A 19,221-nucleotide genomic window follows, 5' to 3' on the forward strand; every position below is an offset into this window, starting at 1 on the left:
TGGACATGCAACATTCAGTATGATAAAGTAAGTGTATTAGCTAAAAAAAATGAGCAAATATGCTAATATAAGCATAAATACTTTCAGTAGCATGTGGGGTATCATTAGAATTTTTACTCTCATTTACTTACTCCATTAAGTATACTAAACATGGCTAGTTAGTCTGAAAAATGGGTAATAGCTTATTTAAACTAAAAGGCTAATGCTAACGACTGTTAACTTGAGAGAAGCAGATAATGCAGAATCATATTAGTGTTAGAACTACAGATATGGCGTTTTTGTAGTCCTATTTATTATCATTAGGTCATAGGTTAATGCTATTGCACTGGTTTGCTCATTAGTTCTAATGAGCCCTGCATTGAACTGTTCAATGTTAATGAACTGCAGGAAGGCAGTTCATTAACATTTACTTCATAATAGAGACAAAGAAAAAATTTTAATTGAATAACCCACACACACAACAGATCACAGTTTAAATATATATTGAACACGTGTTAAAGATTTCTACAAGGATTTTACAGGTAAAGTTTACAATGAACTAAAATTACAACATTTAAAGAAAACAATAAATTTGAGAATCTGATGCCTCTGCAATAAAATTTTTTTTAATTTACATGTGGTCACATGTGGCACTCAGGGTTGTTGCCTGAGTGTCAAGGTGAGGCCCGACAGATTTACTATCACAAGTGAAACATTATGGCTTTGCCATGATGAGCCACTTGTTATAAATATAAAACTTTTGTAACTATACACACATGAAAACATATTTGAAACTATAATCTAATGTGACCCTTCCCCGTAGCATAGAAGGGTCACCAAGTGCTGCAGTTGCTCCCCAGCAGGTCATAGGACACCTCCTGGGTAATAGTCTATGAGGACTTCAGCTTGCTGGATGATCTCACGGACAGGCAGAGGTGTGTGGTTGTCATGATACTTGTATTGATGCGGTACGAATCGTTTCCCACCACCTCTTTCAGCAGCTGCATGCCTTCCTGCTGAACACAGACTTGCTGCCTGGCTCTCATCTGTGTGAGACACCATTTTTAATTATTAAAAGTAAAAGAACGGAGAAATGTTTGTTACAGTGATCAAAACGTCACTGTATTTTGAACCTCATATCTCAAGATAGAAAAAAAAGCAGTTCTTGTAGCTTGTTAAAGCAACTTAAAAGGAAGAAATAGGATTACAATGGTTGTTTTCCATTACTAACAATGGAGACAAAAAGATTTGACATTGCTTTCGGATAATATTTAACAAGTATCCCCAATAAGCAGAAACTTTTTTACATCACAACAAGCTAAAATAAAATAACTAAGTTTGTTTAGTCCATCAGAACCAGAACCGCGATGTTCTCCGTTGCTGAGTCACGCTAAAAATCAATAGAGAAATGACTGCAGGTGCTGCGCTTCAGACCATACTACACTCGAGCCGAACCGAATCACACATTAACCTGTTATAGAGAGCAACTTGCGACTGGTAAGGGACGGAAGATGCACTTGGGGAACTATATCATATATCATGACGGCTAGGAATAAATTGGCTAAATCTACAAAAATCCTGTTCCATCAAGCTATCAGGTATGCTATCAGAGCCACAACAAAATATTCCACAGCAGTCAAACTTTTAAAATTGAGCACATTTCTCAAAGAACACATTAAGTCTAAGCAGTTATAATAATACTGTAATCAAATGAAATATTGAAATAGCATATTTTATGGAGAGAGCACAAACACTTCTTACCTTGACCGAAGCAGACTCGGAAGCAGAAAGTTCCAGAAGCTTCCACGACTTGGTAGTACGTGGCAGCCAATCAGAGATGGTGCTTTTCCCGCTTCTATGACGTATCCTGCTGCTGACCAGTCAGCTTTGCATAGCAACGATTTTAAAAAATGCAAACATCACAGCTGGCTGGCAACTTCTTCACCTTATGTCACAGGCATAGATACAAGATGGTATGTGTCAACCAATCAGTGATTGACATTTTCCATGTGTATGACATGAGGCAACACAAACCCGCCTGTTATCACAGCCGATTGGCAAACTCTGCACCTTAGGACACAGGCTTAGATACAAGATGGTATGTGTCAACCAATCAGATATTGACATTTTCCAGCGTGTATGCTTCAGCTGATGTTCAGCTTTGAAAAAACCAAAAAAATTATATACATAAAGAAAAATATTTTTTTTTCAATAAAAAGGTTTATTTTTAATATAAGTAAGAGAAATAGCTAATAGCTTATTTAAGCTAAAAGGTTAATGCAAATGCACTGTCTTGCACAGCAAGACAGTGCATTACATTACTGTGCTATTACATTACATTATTGTAATGCTTACATTAAAAGTTAATGTAAGCTATTACATTAACTTGTAATAGCTTATTTAAGCTAAAAGGCTAAAGGATCCAGTTTGGTAACTGCCTTGCTGTGCAAGGCAGTTTCCTAACTTGAGACAAACAGATAATGCAGAATCATATTAATGTGTGGTGGTTCTAAAGGCCAGCTCATTCCAGAGAGTTTTCCCATGAATCAGCTGCTCTGGCCCCATGTGTTCCGTTGCTATGGTAATGGATCAGCTGCTAACTGTCGTGTGTGTGAGACAGAAAGGGGGGAAAAAATTCTATCTTTGTGAGACACCCTGCCAATTAATATGGAAAAAGCACTCCGAACAAACCTTTGCCGTTCAGGAACCGTAAAACATATTCGAAAACCGTTTGAAGCGTATAAGAGGGCTATTTGTCGTCTCCGATAGTACCGCAATTCATATTTTTACCTCATTCACAGTAATTGCAGTGATGAGACAAAAAACAGTGCAGAAACTTTTCAGAAATACATGGAAGTGAATCTGGGAGAGCGTCAGTTACCCTGGCGCATGATTTCACTCTGAAGCACCTTGACAGAAAACCGTAAGCGCTAGAGAAATATTGAACACATTTTACCGGAGCAGGCATGCGTATCAATGTCATGACCGAGTTTGATACCAATCGGGCGATATTTGTGGGCGTGACGGCGATTTCAAAATCGCTTTGGGGTCAAAAATCTGCTTAAATTCTCACTCTACTGGAGCGTCAGTTGGTTTCAGTTATGCTCTGAGTTTCGGCAGTTGGAAATTTCGCTCGTTTTTCGCTTTTTACTTCGCCATCATAAGTCCGATTCCTTATAAAAATAATAGCTCCAATGCCGGGAGCAGTGACTGCTCTCCTTATGCATTGCTATGGGCAGGCCCCAATAAATGAATTTGACAACTACGATAGGAGAATTATCGCCACCTAGTGGCAGTTGCCTCTTCTGTCACTGTCTCTATAAACTCATGCCAAGACCTGATTAGCAAAGCAATAGAAATCCCCATCAACACTTCAGATAACAGAGAAACACCTTCATGGTAACAGCAGTTTTTATTGTTTTGTCCCCATTCAGTCACATTTTAGTTCATCAAACAGACCGTGAAATGTAAAATTCGTAGACGCCAGCTACAAAATTTGGCTTTGTAGGGATGAAACACTGTAAAATAAAAATGACATAATTAAGTTGGGTTTAGTGTTTTGTACATTGTCTGTAAACAATAAGAAACGACACACTGATTGGAAAATGAAGCAGAGAGATGCTTAAAGGTTTGAACACTGGCTGGTATCAGCTACACGTCATGGCGGTTCACACAAGAGTCACGTACAAAAAAATCCCCCCCAAACACACCTGCTTAAATATAATCGTACAAAACGTGACATTTTAAACAGCATTTCTGCTACATACAAACCTCCACATCTTTGTCCCTGGTTTGCAGTGAAATGAGGTATATGTGAGGCTAATTATTGATGTCTACCTCAACATGACGTTGCACTATTTTTGATACAATAACTTTGCATTTGACACTGCCATGTTTGACGATTGCTTAGAAAAAACACAGTTCTGTTCACAAGTTTGACTACACACATTTCAGGCTCATAATTTGAGACTTTTCATCCTAAAAACATAAATATGCAAAGCTGTACTGTAGTTTTCTTTCTGAAATTTATTTAATTAAATTAACAATTAGATTCCACATTTCTGAATTTCCAAATGCGTCGGGAAAACACAAAAGATACAGTGAACCACAGAGTTTTTCTGTGACCATCAACATGCTTCTGAAATATTTCTGGCTGGATTTTTGACCACTAAATTGACATAATTGTTACCCATTTTCAGGCAGAACCCCGACTTCTAATGGACAAACCCAATACATTTTTGTGAGGGTTGAAGTTGGGGCATTTTCTTAAGGTTTAAAGTTTGCCTGTTTTATCCATTCTTACCCCAGTTTTAATGTACATTTAGGATGATTGGTTAAACAACCAAATTATTTGAAATACATTTTAAGAATTTCAGCTTTGTCCCTCCTTGTTACCACACCCATTTTGTGAAATTCACCAGTGAGACTGGCAGCAAACCACACTAACAGCTGGTAAAAAGTGTTTGAAAGCCTAATCTTGACTTCTAGTCAAGTTTTTCTGTAAAGTTCAAGCCATTTTGAAGAAATCTACATAATAAAAACTTAATTACAAAAAATGAATAAATCTATTTTCCAGTTAATTAATTATTAATTATTTAATCACAGACAACTGCAATTAGGTATGTTTTCAGCCATGATTTAAAGGAACTCAGTGTCTCAGCAGTTTTGCAGTTTTCTGGAAGTTTGTTCCAGATTGGAGGAGCATAAAAACTGAACGCCGCATCTCCACGTTTGATTCTGGGGACACAGAGCAGACTTGAACCAGAAGACCTCAGTGGTCTGGAGGATTGATACAAACTTTCTGAATTTGTGGTCATTCATCTCGATTTTGCGCTCATTTAACAAGCTGGTGCTTTTTTCTTAGTCAGTTTATGGTGATGTAAAAGCTGACTTTGCTATAAACAGTGATACCGGTTTACTACAGACTTAAGCATTGGTAGACATCCTTACAAATATCCTTTCATCTAAAATGTGAAAGTTTGGGCGAGATGTTTGAAATTCGGACACAACTTGTCATAATGGGACAATAATTCTAAAAGGAAATCAAAACTGGTTGGAAAATAATAAAACAAAGCAATACTAAGCTTCTGGAATGACTCCTAACCTAAACTCTGCTTAAAATATTATGGACGATGGCTTAGAGCCATGATCGACAACCAATTCATCTATTTCTGATAAGAATGCTGGTCAAATATCCAGAATCATGTCAGAAGCTAGTTGACGACTTCAAACACCTCTTGGTTTCTCTAGATCTTGCCTTGGGAAACGGAGTCCTAAATTATATCATAAATTGGACTTGAAATCGGAACGGTGAGAAAACTGACAGGACAATCCTGCCAAAAAAAAAAAAAAAGATGTATGTAAACTTCTGACCAGAACTGTATTATTGGGGCACAAAAGGGCTCAAGAAGTCGTTCAGAGCAGCACAGAGATATCATTTCCAGCAGTTAAGGTCAGCTAGTCATACGGAAGTTTCCACAATTATTGTTGTCCTTACCAAAATGTTGGCAATTCAAAAATGTCCGCAAGACACTACATATATTTATTAGACATCGCTCTTCCTGCTTTTTGGGAATAGGCACCCATATACTAAAAAGGGATGATAGTGTTTGCACAAAGTATCTAACTTAAAAAATTCAGCACATGGCTGCAGAAACATTAGATCATAAACATCGTTTATCCTCAAAGTTAATAAAAATCTGCCAAAGCCGCTAAGGTTGGTATCAAGGCAACTAAAACTAGGGGTTGTAATTACGTTTACATTATCCCGATTAAATATTACGTCACTTTAAAAAGCCCACCCGCAAGCCTAAGCTAAACCCTCCCCAATAAGTAAGAGAAGATATTTCCAACCCATCGACTCTCCACATCCTTCATCGGAAACGACATGCCGTCCCACCCCACAATCAGCCCAACCCCCCTGCATGCGTACGCCCCAACAGCAACTGTCAAAGACTCGGGTAATTCCTCGTGTTAGCTCTTGATTCGATCAGGTACTTTAAAACAATGTGAGAAAGCAGCTCAAAGTGCTGATCGCACACTTTTAGATAAATAGGAGGAAGATGACAAGAACAGTAAAGGGGGGAAAAAAGGCCATTCTACTGCTGTCCAACAGCGACATCTATTGGCTGAAGAAGACATCCCCAAAAATAGAACAAGGACTATTTAGCCCAGTAACCAGCACTTATTCTTCCCTCTACTTCAAATGGCAGAACCCTACAAGACTTTTTTACATATTATATATATATATTCTTATAAATATATATAGATATCCATGTGTGTGGCCCTGGTTGAAGAAAACACTAGCTTCACATTGACATAAAAGTACCATAATCTCTATATAGCCAAGTAGAAAGTGTTTTCAGTGTTCAAGTGAGCTGGCAGCAGTCCATTTTAGGTCACACTCATTCAACATGTAAGAAATAAAAAGTAAGAAACAACTTTTTTTTTTTTAATCACAAACATGCACTTCTGAAAAGTGAGCTCCCTGTCCTCCACGTTTTCCTGAGTAACACCTTTGACAACTTGATTTATTATTATAATTTCCTTTTTTGCCGCTTCAGTTCTGGGCGTTTCCCTGCCATCATTTCTTATTTCAAAGTTGAATTACCTCAATGGATGGGAGATCCACTGCTTCTGCTAAAAATAAAATGCTTGAAAGGTTATGTGAATTTTATAAATAAAGACCCGACCTACCGGCACCGCTATGACACGAATCAACGGTATATCGCAAACTCGACATATCGGATTCTTTCAAACAAATTGCATTTGCAGGATACCTTGCAGGCTTATTGCATGAAGAGGAATAGGCATAAAGACAGAGCATCAGTGTAAATAAAATATACATGTCACAAAAATAAGATTAATAAAATAGGAGCAGAAAAGATTAAAATAAGAACAACCATTGAAGAATGTTCTCCCAGGTTTCATCTGTAGCTTTGGCTTGTTGGTGTTTTGGAACCTGTACTTACTGGCTCATTGACATCAGATAACAAACTATACCCTGAGAAATCCGACACAGGCGTCCGTATCCTGTGATCCACCTCCCCACCAGAGTCAGCGCTGTAAGACAAACCATGAACTTCAGATTTAAACTGAGAGCCAAAGGCCTGGGCGAAGTTTTCTATCTGGTAGGAAGGCTTTGAGGAGTCCAGAGAGGCCAGATCCTGCGAGGAAACCAGAGGGTAGACGGCCGCAGAGTCGCTCTTGACCGCCGGATGCTCCTTCTGGTTACTCAGGTCGGATGGGCTGATCTGGTAGGTTGAGGGAGGGGTGGTGGAGTGCTGTTTCTCCATCTGTTCGGTGAGCTCCTGAGAAGGGGTGAGCTGCTGGTGTGAGGGAGCCTCCAGACTGCTCAGGTTGAAGCTGTGCTGCGGGGACGAGCAGCTCAGCATCGCAAAGTGAGACTTTGGCACTGAGGAGGGCAGCGAAGGCAAAGCCAACGGCTGGACGAAGCCGCACTCCATATGGGCCATGCTGTAGATGTTCTTGTCGGCGTATAGGGGATTTCCTGCGTGGGAAGTGGTGAAGGGTCCTGAGGAAGGAAGAGGTCCAGGGCCCAGTGGGAAACCGGCACTGTGGCTGGTGCGCTCCAAAGCCTGCAGCAAGAAGCGGGAGTATTCATGCATCATTGAGCTTTTGTCTCCAGACGGGCTGGGGGCGTTGGCGTCGGATCCATCCACTGAGGCAGGGCTAAGCTGCACGTGTTGGTCACCGATGTCAAAATGAATGTCGGGTTTCTGGGTGTAGAGGTCCAGCAGGCTATGCAGCACCTCATCGGTGATCCCCGACTTCTCCAGATTCAGAGGACCGTCGCTGTCCATTACTCCTGGAATCCCGCCCTGTAGAGAGGACGGCTGAGAGGACAAATGAAGGCTGACGTCGTAGTCGCTACCGCCTCCACCTGCCACTGAGGCGCCAGAGGGCGTTGCATTGTTTGTCGCTTGAAGATACCGCCGCTTCTTAACGAACTGCATGGCGTCGTCGTAGTTGCTGCTGGTGGATTCTACCTTAGCCTCGTTGCACTGCATCAAGCCAAGGTCGCCCTGCTCCAACATTTCAGCTTTAACTTGACCCAGACCTGCTTTCATCGGGCTCTTCCGGTTAGCTTTCTTGAAGGCCATCTTGGGATCTTGATCCTGGTGACCCTGTTGCATGCTGGGTCCTGGCTCAGTAGAAGAAGACACAGTGGGACTCTCCACAGAGTATTCGTAGATGCTGTAACCTCCAGATACAACTCCATGAACGTGCGACTCCTTCAGGTCTCCCTTCTTCTTCTTACGCTCGCCTCCCACTGTGGAACTTTTTGACTTACCCTTCTTCCTCCCAGTGCTCCCAACATTTCCCTGAGTAATTCCATAGCTGCCCTGTCCCATGTCCACAAAACCCAGATCCATCATCCCAGGATCCAATCCCTTTTTAATGGCTTCCCCACAGGTTCTCTTGTGCTTAAGAAGTCGATCTGTTCTAGAAAAATACTGAAGAAGAAACACCCCATGTAGCCTTTATTAGCCACAGTAATTCATGTTAAATATCCAGCAAAGACAAGGCTTTATTAGGGTCACCAACCTGCTGGCAAGTCTCACATCTGTATGGCTTTTCTCCGCTGTGCGTTCTTTTGTGTCTCTCCATGTGGTATTTCTGAATGAACCGCATGTTGCACTGGTCACAGCCAAATGGCTTCTCTCCTGAAGGAGGAGGAAAGTGTGAGGGAAGGTTAATGATCTTTGGCTGCTCTGAGCAACGCCAGAGCCCCGGGTGTTCTAATAATCTCTGCTAATTACTCACCACTGTGGATTTTCTCGTGCCGCTGGAGAAGATACTTCTGGATGAAACTCATGTTGCACTGACTGCATCTGAAGGGTCTTTCACCTTATGTAAAAGTCACAAGAGAACAATAAGGTTACGACAATATTTCCACAATGTTCCCATCGTATTCTCCATAGATGTTGTGCATTAATATCTGTTGCATAATATGTTATCCATAAACCCTTTAGGTTCATTTAATACTATAATACCTGCATTTCCGATTTTGCTGATTATTTATGTTGAACTTTAACTGCAACTCAAATTTGCAAACTTCCCCCCAAAAAGAAAAGCTCCTAGACGTGATCATGTTTTCACATTTTTATACATTTATGACTTTAGTTACTTATGAAGTTAAACTGAGTAAAAAAGGAGCACAAAATACCAACACTAGAGACATCTAATGTGACAATAACCTCTGAGTTTTCTTACTCTTGAAATCTATTTTCTAGCTCACTGAACTGGCAGTTTCCTGATGACACAAAGACAAGCTAAAGACTCCCACACATAGGAAACATGAGATTGAATGAAAAAAGTAAATAAGGGCTGCAAATGAATGATCTACATCCAGATCTTTAAAATACTTTACAATCCTGAGCAACAACCTCAAGATTTCCTGTCTTAGTGGTAAGACAGGCCACCCATCTAGCAAAATTCGAATTCTCAGTGAGTTTCATTTTTCTTTCAACACACAACATGCTATCCTGTCCATTTAAATAACTAATGTCAGCATAGTGGTCTGGAATCAGGAGAAATATTAGATGGAGTCCAAACAAGCTACCTGATGAAACTGATGAGATGGTAGCTTAGGAACAGACTACTTCAAACCAGCAGTGGAACAAACCAAAAACTCCAGTCATAAATTAAAAATATTATTATTCATATAAATTGGGATTTTGATTAAGTTTTCACATTTTTATAAATTTATGTTAGAACTGTAGCCATGAAAACAGCAAAACAACTTGTGTTATTATTAACTTAATAATAACACAAAATGTAGCGGCTTCCCAGTGGCTTGAGCCTCCAACATGGAATCGTTAGAGAAAACAATTCCTATAATTTCATGCAGGCATTTCTTGGACGAAATATGAAGAAAGCTGAAAACACTAACCTGTATGGATGAGGACATGTCTGCGCAGATGATAGGAGCTCCTGAAGGATGCACTGCAGTGTTCACACATGTGAGGTTTTGTTCCTGGAGACAGACCGCCACCGTCTGCATCCATTACTGAATGCTGCACAACAGACAAACAGATTAGGTCAAATAGATGGTAAAATCCCAGGTTAATTAGTTGCAACTCATACTTATAGACTGATTTGTACTTTACAGAACAGGCCCTGCGTTTTTATGCTTAGTTTATAAAGGATTAAGCTGACAAAAAGCTACAGCACAAAATCATTAAACAGACAGAAAACAATAAAAATAAAAAAGAACAATGAGGACGAAACAGGATCGACGACAAATGGATAAATAGAAAGCAAACCTTTGCCTCACGTCTCTTCTTTCTAGGTTTACCCTCATGTCCATCAATGTTTGACCTCCGACCTTTCCTCCCGGTGGCCTCTTTTTCCAACTGATTTGACAGCTGCGAAGATGACAAAAGCAGAGGGCCGTGAGAGCAAGGAAATCACTTGAAAGAAGGTTGAGGCTCTTCAGTCTAAAACTATTAAGGAAACAAGTCTATATTTGTAGTTCTGGCAAACAAAACACTCAATTTGAGACTCATTGTGGAAAATGTGACCCGAGTGGTTGATGGAGTCATCGCAAACTGATTGAGGCATTTAAAACAATAACTAGTCGATTTATTTTCTGGCAAAAACTTTCATATCTTAATATTTTATCTGGAGGAGACAGGTTTCCTCCAGATATTGCCCAGCTTTCACATTGCTCCTTGTCACCATATGGAGGCTGAAAGCACAAATGTTGCTGCACCTGCTCATCTTAAAAATTAGTCAAAAGTTCAGAGTGAAATCAAAGACTGAGTCCAATGTCTGACTTAACCAATTCAACCAAATTAACATCATCTTGGAAAACATGAGAAATGACAAATGTAATGGTTTTTTTTCCTGATTACAACAATTTTTTGCTTTTGTATTAAACTGGAAAATGGGATATAGTTTTAGGACAAAATATATATCGTCTTCCGAACAGAAGCGGTTCTCCAAGAAGCATTATTTGTTTGCAGCGATGCTGAAGAACATCTGTCTGATAGATCAAATCTATTGTGTTTAAACACATCAACATAATTCTTCTTCTTCTTCTAAAAAAAAAAAAAAAAACTAAATAAAGACAATAATTGAACCTGTTGAATATTCAGGCCTCGTGACCTCTGATGGCTCACTATTGTCAGCAGAGTGTGGATGTGTATATTTCTGTTTGAATGAGCACAAAAGACGTCTGAAATGAAGTGCAAACTCAAACAAGACAGCTGCGTCCTCGCAAAGAAGTTCTCATTCACGCTGCAGCCGGATGACATCACCCCTCTGCTCAGAGAGAAACTGCTTTGCATCTGAAGCCAGCGGGAGATTTATGTCTCCATAAGTTAGTTTCACACAAGCTTCTGCACTGGACCAAAAACATGAATGACGTCATGAGACAAAGATTATACAAAATTTTACCTTTTTGTAAAAAAAGAATATGGAACAGTGTTGCTGCTTCTGTAATAGAAAGATACATGTCCGTTTAATATAAATATTTTGATTAAAATAGGTGCCATTTTAAGATTTAAACTCTATTTTAAACTTCTATTTTTAGATTTTTAAATTTTGTTTATTCAAACTTTATGCAGAAAACTACGGTGCAGGACGAAATGCATCAGTCTGTCTACGCTGGTACAGTATTAAAAGAAAAAGAAAAACTTTTCCAAAATGCAGAAGATAGATCTGCCTTTCGGGAAACAGATGCAAACTGTACAAATTCTGCTTTGAAGCCGGAGATTATAATAACATATTAAATGCAAATAAATATGAAAATATGAGAATAATAATAATAATGCCTTTGAATAACAGAAACTTGTAACTGCCTCAGTATCTGTTCAACCCGACTGAGATCATGATTCGTTAGTTTCCCCAAATTAAGCAACAGCTTCAAATGGAGCTTTTCCACCATTTCCAGCTTTTCCATTTCGGGTCTGAAAACAACCAGTTCCTAACTGGTTTTACTAAAAGAACCAGTTTAGTCAGGATAAATTTTCTAATCTCTGTTGTAAGAGCTTTTGTGAAGGACAGATGTAGATGGAAACAGTTTAATAACCAAATTATACTATTTATCTATGTTCCTTTATTGTTCCAGATTAAGAATCGTTTGTCTCGCATTTTCTTGTTATTTGGCCGATATTTTATGGTGAACACATTTTGCAGGGTTTAGGAACAACCAGAGCGCTGAGCGGCTTATGGATCGAGAGGCATCAAACACACAAAGGATATTTTAGTTCACCAAATTAATTAGCTAAATCATTTTATTTTAAAATATAAAATTAAAATAATTCTAGTAGTTTATGGTAAATGCCTCTACAGTGGGAAGGGCTTGAATATACTGCCAACAAAAAAAATGATAACTGGAAGGTAAGAACAAAGGAAATAAGTAAAGATAAGGAAGGTCACAAAAGAGGTGATGGAAGCAGAAATCCTGTAAGGACAGAACAAATGAATGAACAAAGAGATAGAAGGAGCTCAGAAACGCTCAAGAGAAAAGAAGACAGGACATAACAGAGGAGAGAGGGAGGAAGGATAGATGGACAGAAAGAAAAGAGAAAGAAAAAACACAAGTCAGTAGGGGTGGGAGTCTTTAGGTATGTCATTATCAGATTAAAATTCAGGAAGTTACATTGCTATTATAAACTGATTATTGACATAACATGGCGCAGACGTTGCTGCGTCCGTGTGTGCAACTTGTCAAATCATGAAACAGATTTTACAGCTCAGCCCCAACAGGAAGGAGACAAAAGGGAAGGAAGGAAACACAATTTAGACAATGGAATAGGAAACAAAGTCTAGAAATACTAATATTTTTTGTTTCCATACTTATTCAGACCTGGAGAATACAAACAATGAATCCCAGGCTTTTCTCATCGTGAAGGAACCTTGTGAATAATTCAGCTGAGCAGCACAGTTCTGCTAAAACCACGACCTTTTAAGCCTTTCTAAGCATCTCCAACAATCCCCAGCTGCAGGGTTGATCAGCAAATTAAGAATTTCAGAAAATATGCAAAAATATTAGACTAATGCCTCGTCTGACTGAAAATCGAAATGTGAAATAATTGCTACAACTTTAAGAGCAGTGTTTTGTGTTCCTGAAACCATTTCATTTTCCTGGTCTGTCGGCTGTACCCACGTTGCCAATGTTGAGGTCACACACCAGCAGCTTCTGGTGGTTACCGACGGTCACCTCCAGCACCTCCCCGCTCCGCCCCAGACCTCCGGGGTAGAGCGGCAGGCGGTAATCGTGCTCCGACTGCTTCTCCTGCTTGATACCCATGGCGTGAACATAGTCTCCAACCGCAGCAGCAGCGCCCCCTTGGTGGCCGCCCTGGGCGCCCATGCTGCAGTCAGGAGAGTCCCGCTCTTTCTTCAGGATCAGGTCCTGCGGCGGAAGTTCCTGCATGACGGAGTGCGCCGACAGCCGGGTGAAGCTGGCCACCGGAGGGAGGTGGCTGAACATTATCATGCCGGCTCCAAAGTTGGAGTCCATGCTGCCGTTGGAGCGCAGGAATTCATTCCCTAGTTTATCTTGAATGATGTTCATGCTGAAGGCTGGTGGGCAGGAAGACTATGGGACAGAAATTCATCCTGTGAGGAAAAAAAGACAACAGCACCTCATGTTTATAACAACAATAACATGTTTCAGACAGACAATCTGTCAGCAAACAACCAGTTAAGCTTGGTCTTCAGAAATCAAAGCCACGGCCTCTGATCTAACAACTAGGTGCTTAGTCAGATTAAATCAACGTTTTGTGGGTCAACAAAGAGCGGCCGTCTGGATCCTGTGAAAACAAGGTGAAGAAGAAGAGGAACTGAAATCTGTCTGCTTCAATAAAGTGTTTATGTCCGGCCTTCGTGGCCAAACAAAAGTCAGTGCCGCTGCGTTCCACAGGCAACACGAGACGAGGAGCAACAGGACCGCTGTGTGGTAATCTTTATGATAGTACCGACCGTCTGATCCAGTCATCCTATTTGTACCAGCTTATCTGTCAATGAGAGTGCACATACACGCACACTGCACTAGAGTGACTGTTTACCAGCTTATGCAGCAACAGCAAGGTACTAATAAGTCTGAATGACAATTATAACACACATCTGTGGATGCAAGATTTGCATATATTTCAACTGAAATTTGCTACTTTAGATTTTTCAGAAGTCAATCTTATGTAATAATGATAATAAATCATTGTTACAATGTTTCTATGGCTGACAGTAAACAGTAAAAATGTTAATCATGCAACACAGCAGCCTTTTAGTTTATCCTTAGCTACAAACTTAAGTGACATTTAGCAAAAGATAATCTTTGAAAATTAGAGCCGATACAAATGCGTTTAGTGCTTAAAATTGTTTTTATAAACATACATTGCATTCAAGGTACCGTTATTGAAATTTTAGTTTACCTGCACATGAGCCTAGAAATTCAGGTTTTAATCTTTTAGAAATTGAACAGGGAAAAAAGTTTTAAAATACTTTCCATGGATTCGCAAGAAACCGAGCTATGAGTAATTTCTGCATCTGTTTTTTCAACATTTAAGTATAAAGATGCTTACTCTGTGTAGAATTTGACAAGATTCTGAATTAAGGTAATAACAGATTGCAGAAGGTTAAACTCTTGTCCAAAGAAACATAAATAAATGAAAAATATGTATTGTCTGCTCTGATTTTGCCCTACGAAAGTGCTGGACTTGTGCTTTTTTAACTAATTTCTTTGCAGTTTCTTAACAGAAAGAATAGGGGAAATCTATTTAAGCAAGTGACTGTAAATAATATAAACACTTATGCAAACTGGCTATAATTCTAACAAATATGGTTATAAATTGAAGGTTTTATACAAGCAGAGATACAACTTTTAGGATACAAGAGTGATACAATAATATACAATATAAAAGGGGTAAAAATCTGATTTCCCCCCCAACAAGTTCACCAACTTTGAATTGAAAATAATCTGAAATTAAAATGCCTAAAATAATTCAGTCGGACTGCCTCTCAAATGCCTTCATCTCTACTGCAGCATTAGCAGTCATACCGCCTGCTCCAAAACAAGTTTGGAAGAAGGAAAAGCAAACGATGCAGTTTTTACTTCGATTAAACTGCTATTTTCTTTGGTGTATTTCAGCACATTAGCTGAGAGTTCGTAACACAGCAGAAAATAAACCAGCAGCCTTGCAGGATGTGAATTAGCTCCCAGCTAACCGTTTCGGCTCAGCAGTTCTGCGGGGCCCTGCTTCTTTGTGATGCCAATAATTAATATGGGGGGCAATAAGAGCCGCTTATCTTCCTTAAAATACGACAAGAAACGTATAAAACTACAATTAAAGCATCCTAATTAAATTAAGATATTAATTCGAGTTAAATCTAGCAATTTTATTAATTTTATGTTAAATTTAAACATGTTTAATTAGAGCAAGATGTTAAAACCATTAAGAAAGCTGGAGAATGATGAAGGGTGAAAGCCGGCTTGTACAGCTATAGTTAATGTATTTATTCTCATTTGTGCTTTATTATGTAAACGGTTCTGTTTGCTGGACTGTAAGTGATGGAAAGACACAAGCAGGACTGACCCAAAACAAAACGGCCCAACTAAACTCGGGGAACAATGATGCTCGTCCCGACAGACTGAGCGGCTAACTTAGCAGCAGCTAACCCCCCTCAACGCTGCGCTCTGCCTCGTCCCGGTAATAATGGAGTTATAAACCGCAGCAGCCCAAAACATTAACTGGTATATATTTATCTTACCGGTGCAGGACCATGACCCGCTGCTGTGGTCCGCTTAGTTCACCCTCAGCCGCCCCGTTTTAATATCTACAGCCCAAACATTGTTCTCCTGCTGCAGCTGGCTTCTTCCATCTTGGCCCGCGCAGAGCATTCTGGGTCCGGTAGGCAGGAGCATCCCGAGCAAAACCCGAAAGTCACTCTCGTTTTTTGTACTCCATTATTTTGCGGCGTTCCACCTATTTTTTTTTTTTTTTTTATTGTTATTTTTTTTTTACCAATCCATTTGATATTTTAGCATTAACCTTAGATTATATTGTTTATGTTTTATATTAATAATCCCTTTATAAAATTGCAAAGACACAAAGAAATCTAAAAAAAATCAATCTGGAAAATCCTTTAAAACTTTGCTTCTGAACACAAAGGTTTCATACTGATTCAAAAAGTAAGCTACATTACTGTATAAAAGTCTTGAATCATAATCACTTAACTTTGGGCATTTTTCTTCAAAAGAGCTCAACATTTGCAATATTTCAAATTGATCCTTCTTTACCAAAGTCTTTCAAGGTTTTCTTCGGAATTGTGTGCTTTTTAAAAACATCTACAAATTAGAATATCATCGAAAGTTAATTGATTTCTGTAAATAATTTTTAAAAAGTTAAGTATAGACCATAAGGTTTTATAACATTCTTATAGGTAAAGATATGAAACATAATTTTTACTTTCCAGCATTTAAGCACAGAGTACAATATAAATCTTCTTTAGTCAATTCTTTGCTGCTTTTTGTATGTGTTTCAATCATTATTGTACTGGAAGACCAATCTAATATCCATCTTAAGTTTTCCGGGTGAAAAAAAAAAGATTGTCTTCCAAGATTTTACAGTGAATGGCTTCAACCTATTCTTCTCAATTCAACAAACTCATCCTGCACAACCCAAAACATAACTATTCCACATTCATGCTTGACTCCTTTACATTTTATCAGATCAAAATCACAATTTTTAATAGATTTTTTGGCTTTTTCTGTGAGAAGGGTAGTAATTAAATGAAATAGGAAAATGATATTTTTCAAAGTGTGTTTGCCCAGTGTAGCCAAAATGCCCAAGGTAACTCTGGAGCATGCATTCTTCAAATATCACCTTTATGATTGAGTGGAAAGAAGAAATACTTTCCTGAAGAAAGCTACAAGAATACCCATCTACAGTTTTGTCAGAATCTATGCAGAGAACACAGTCTACATGTGAAAGGAGGGACTCACATCAGATCATTTTGGGGGCTACAAGCAAAATGCAGTGCATGGAAGGAAACTAAAACTATGCATCACCCTGAACACTGAAAAGTGTGAGATAACTGTGGTAACACTGCTCCGTTGACAACCGTTGGGACTAACCCATGAAAGTAGAATGGAAGGAATTGATTTTGTTTTGCAAGTTGAGATCCAGTATATCTACATTATCAACTGATATTGATTTGTTTGCCATATGGGCACCTAGCTCAGAATCATGGCTTGTCCACAGAAGGGCAAACACTTATATCACTAAATGCTAAATACATTTTATTTTCTGAATTTACCGCTGTATAAATATAGAAACATTGCTGATATTCCTTACTTTCTGATATTTCCAGTTAGGAAGACGGGATAAGATCTTGTGATCTCCTGTGTAATGTTAATTTGGATTTCTCTATGTGGGAAAGCCTGATGGTTTTTTAACAGATGGCAGTCCTGGCTGCCCGCACTCTAATCCTTACATCTCAGGGGGATCGTCGCTGAGCATCAGCTCCTTCTGCTGAGATAAAAGACCCTCAGCAGGTTGCAGAGAAGTGAGCACAAGACAAACATATTTACTTGCCAAGTGATAGCTTTTTTGTACAAAGTTTAGTGGCTAACCAAGTGTATCATTCACTGTAAAAAAAAAAAGAGAGATTGATTTACAATTATCCATATTTGATAACAAAGGTGGAATAAATAGTAAATTTGGCTTTGAAAATATTCAAGAGGCATTTAACGTCTTATATATCAGGAGTGACTTGACTGCAGTGCCTCAAAATCATATAAATCATCAGCAGAGTCAGATTTAAACAGGGTTCTGATAAAAACAAATGCAGCTTGTGTGACACTTGAAAACATTTACTATCTGAAAATTAAATGAACAAGACAGGTTCTTCATTTTGCCTTTTAAATCAAATCTTACATCAGATCCTTCAGTGTTAAAATAGATTGTGTCATCTGATTTAAGATTATCAGATCTAACATTTAGTACCGTAAAATCAGATCTTATGAAATAGATGACATTCGGCTTCTTTGTATTCTGTGAAGCAGCCATTTTTCTGTCCTGCTCTTTTGTTAATGATAAAGGTGCAGTTTTCTGTTCCTCTCAAACCACTGCTAAAAGAAAAATAATAATGGGAGTTGATCAAAAGATAATGATGTAATGTTACAGTGTGGTGCAATCTGTGACTTGAGTTTGAAACAAGAGCAGCAGAATCCATCTTTGAAAAATCTCCAACGGCCCATAGAAGCCAACCAACATGGTGTCACCTCTCTTCCTTTATCCCCATTTCTACATATAGAAAAAAATGCTTCATATACGATTCATTATATTAAACGTCTTTTACTACTGTGTGAATAAATCCAAACAGGATTTCTTGCTGTTGCATCAGATTAAGTCATTACAGAACTAAAAGTCATATCATGCCTCTTTTTAAAACTTTTATGCAAATGAGACTGAGGATTTTTTTTTTTAACTGAAGTTGTTTAACTGTGTTGTTCATCTAAGCAGAATACGATGCTTTACAAAAGTATTTATACCTCAGAATTTTGATTTCCCCCTCCCAGTTTGTCAAATTAGAACTACAAATTTCATGGCTTCTTAAACTCAATTTAATGTTTAAATGTGTAATAGAAGGACAAATACTTGGTTTTTCAAATGATGCCCATAAATAAAAGTCCAGTGCAACAAATTATCTTTAGAAGACACCTAATCATTTAAAAGCATCCATATTTGTATGGTTTGATGAAAAATCTCGTGTGTTTTTTTTCTCAGTCAGAAAAAAAATTAAATTATGTTTACCAAAGAAGTAAAGTAGTAAGCATTAGTGATGTAAAAACTGAAAAAGATACTGCACGACAGATTGGTAGAGACATAAGCTGTGAAAAAGTGATACGCTTAGCCTTAGAAAAATATTCTAAAAAATATAGAAAAGCCGCCATAGAAGCCAGCATCTCCAAAAACTTTATCCAACAAGAGTTAAAGGTTTTATTTATATCATCCAATCAAATCAAACAAATTTCTCTCCCATAGAAGCTCCATTTGGTCTCAACACAAAATTAAAGGACTGAACAAAACCACTATCTATGTGGAACAAAATCAGTCAAGCGGCTTCTTTACTCTTTCAGTGACTGAGGCTGTATTTAAGCATTCATAAACATTAGCTTGCACACACTGCTCTGCATGTACCACTGTGCAAATCTTTAGGTGTGGTGTAATTAAAAGGAGGGCAAATCAAGTCAGGAGGAGAGTCACT

At 38.6% G+C, this 19,221-nt stretch overlaps 1 protein-coding gene across 3 annotated transcripts in view; it reads right to left on the reverse strand.

The window, feature by feature from the left end:
* Positions 1-3,383: 3,383 nt before the first annotated feature.
* The window catches only part of znf281a (zinc finger protein 281a), a 98,679-nt gene continuing 82,841 nt past the window's right edge, over positions 3,384-19,221 (reverse strand). For 2 of the 3 annotated variants that reach the window (XM_044099889.1, XM_044099890.1), the window contains 6 exons: positions 13,118-13,572; positions 10,269-10,370; positions 9,896-10,019; positions 8,767-8,850; positions 8,548-8,666; positions 3,384-8,456 (listed from right to left, as the gene is read on the reverse strand). In XM_044099889.1, the coding sequence (XP_043955824.1) occupies positions 6,906-8,456; positions 8,548-8,666; positions 8,767-8,850; positions 9,896-10,019; positions 10,269-10,370; positions 13,118-13,528 (2,391 nt within the window). In that variant the 5' untranslated portion in view covers positions 13,529-13,572 and the 3' untranslated portion in view covers positions 3,384-6,905. Of the gene's footprint in view, positions 8,457-8,547; positions 8,667-8,766; positions 8,851-9,895; positions 10,020-10,268; positions 10,371-13,117; positions 13,573-15,720; positions 15,866-19,221 lie in introns of those variants that run through there. The other variant, XM_044099886.1, reaches the window with a different exon arrangement.

Source organism: Gambusia affinis, linkage group LG19, assembly GCF_019740435.1.
Source record: "Gambusia affinis linkage group LG19, SWU_Gaff_1.0, whole genome shotgun sequence".
In the NCBI taxonomy this organism is placed as follows: Eukaryota; Metazoa; Chordata; class Actinopteri; order Cyprinodontiformes; family Poeciliidae; genus Gambusia; species Gambusia affinis.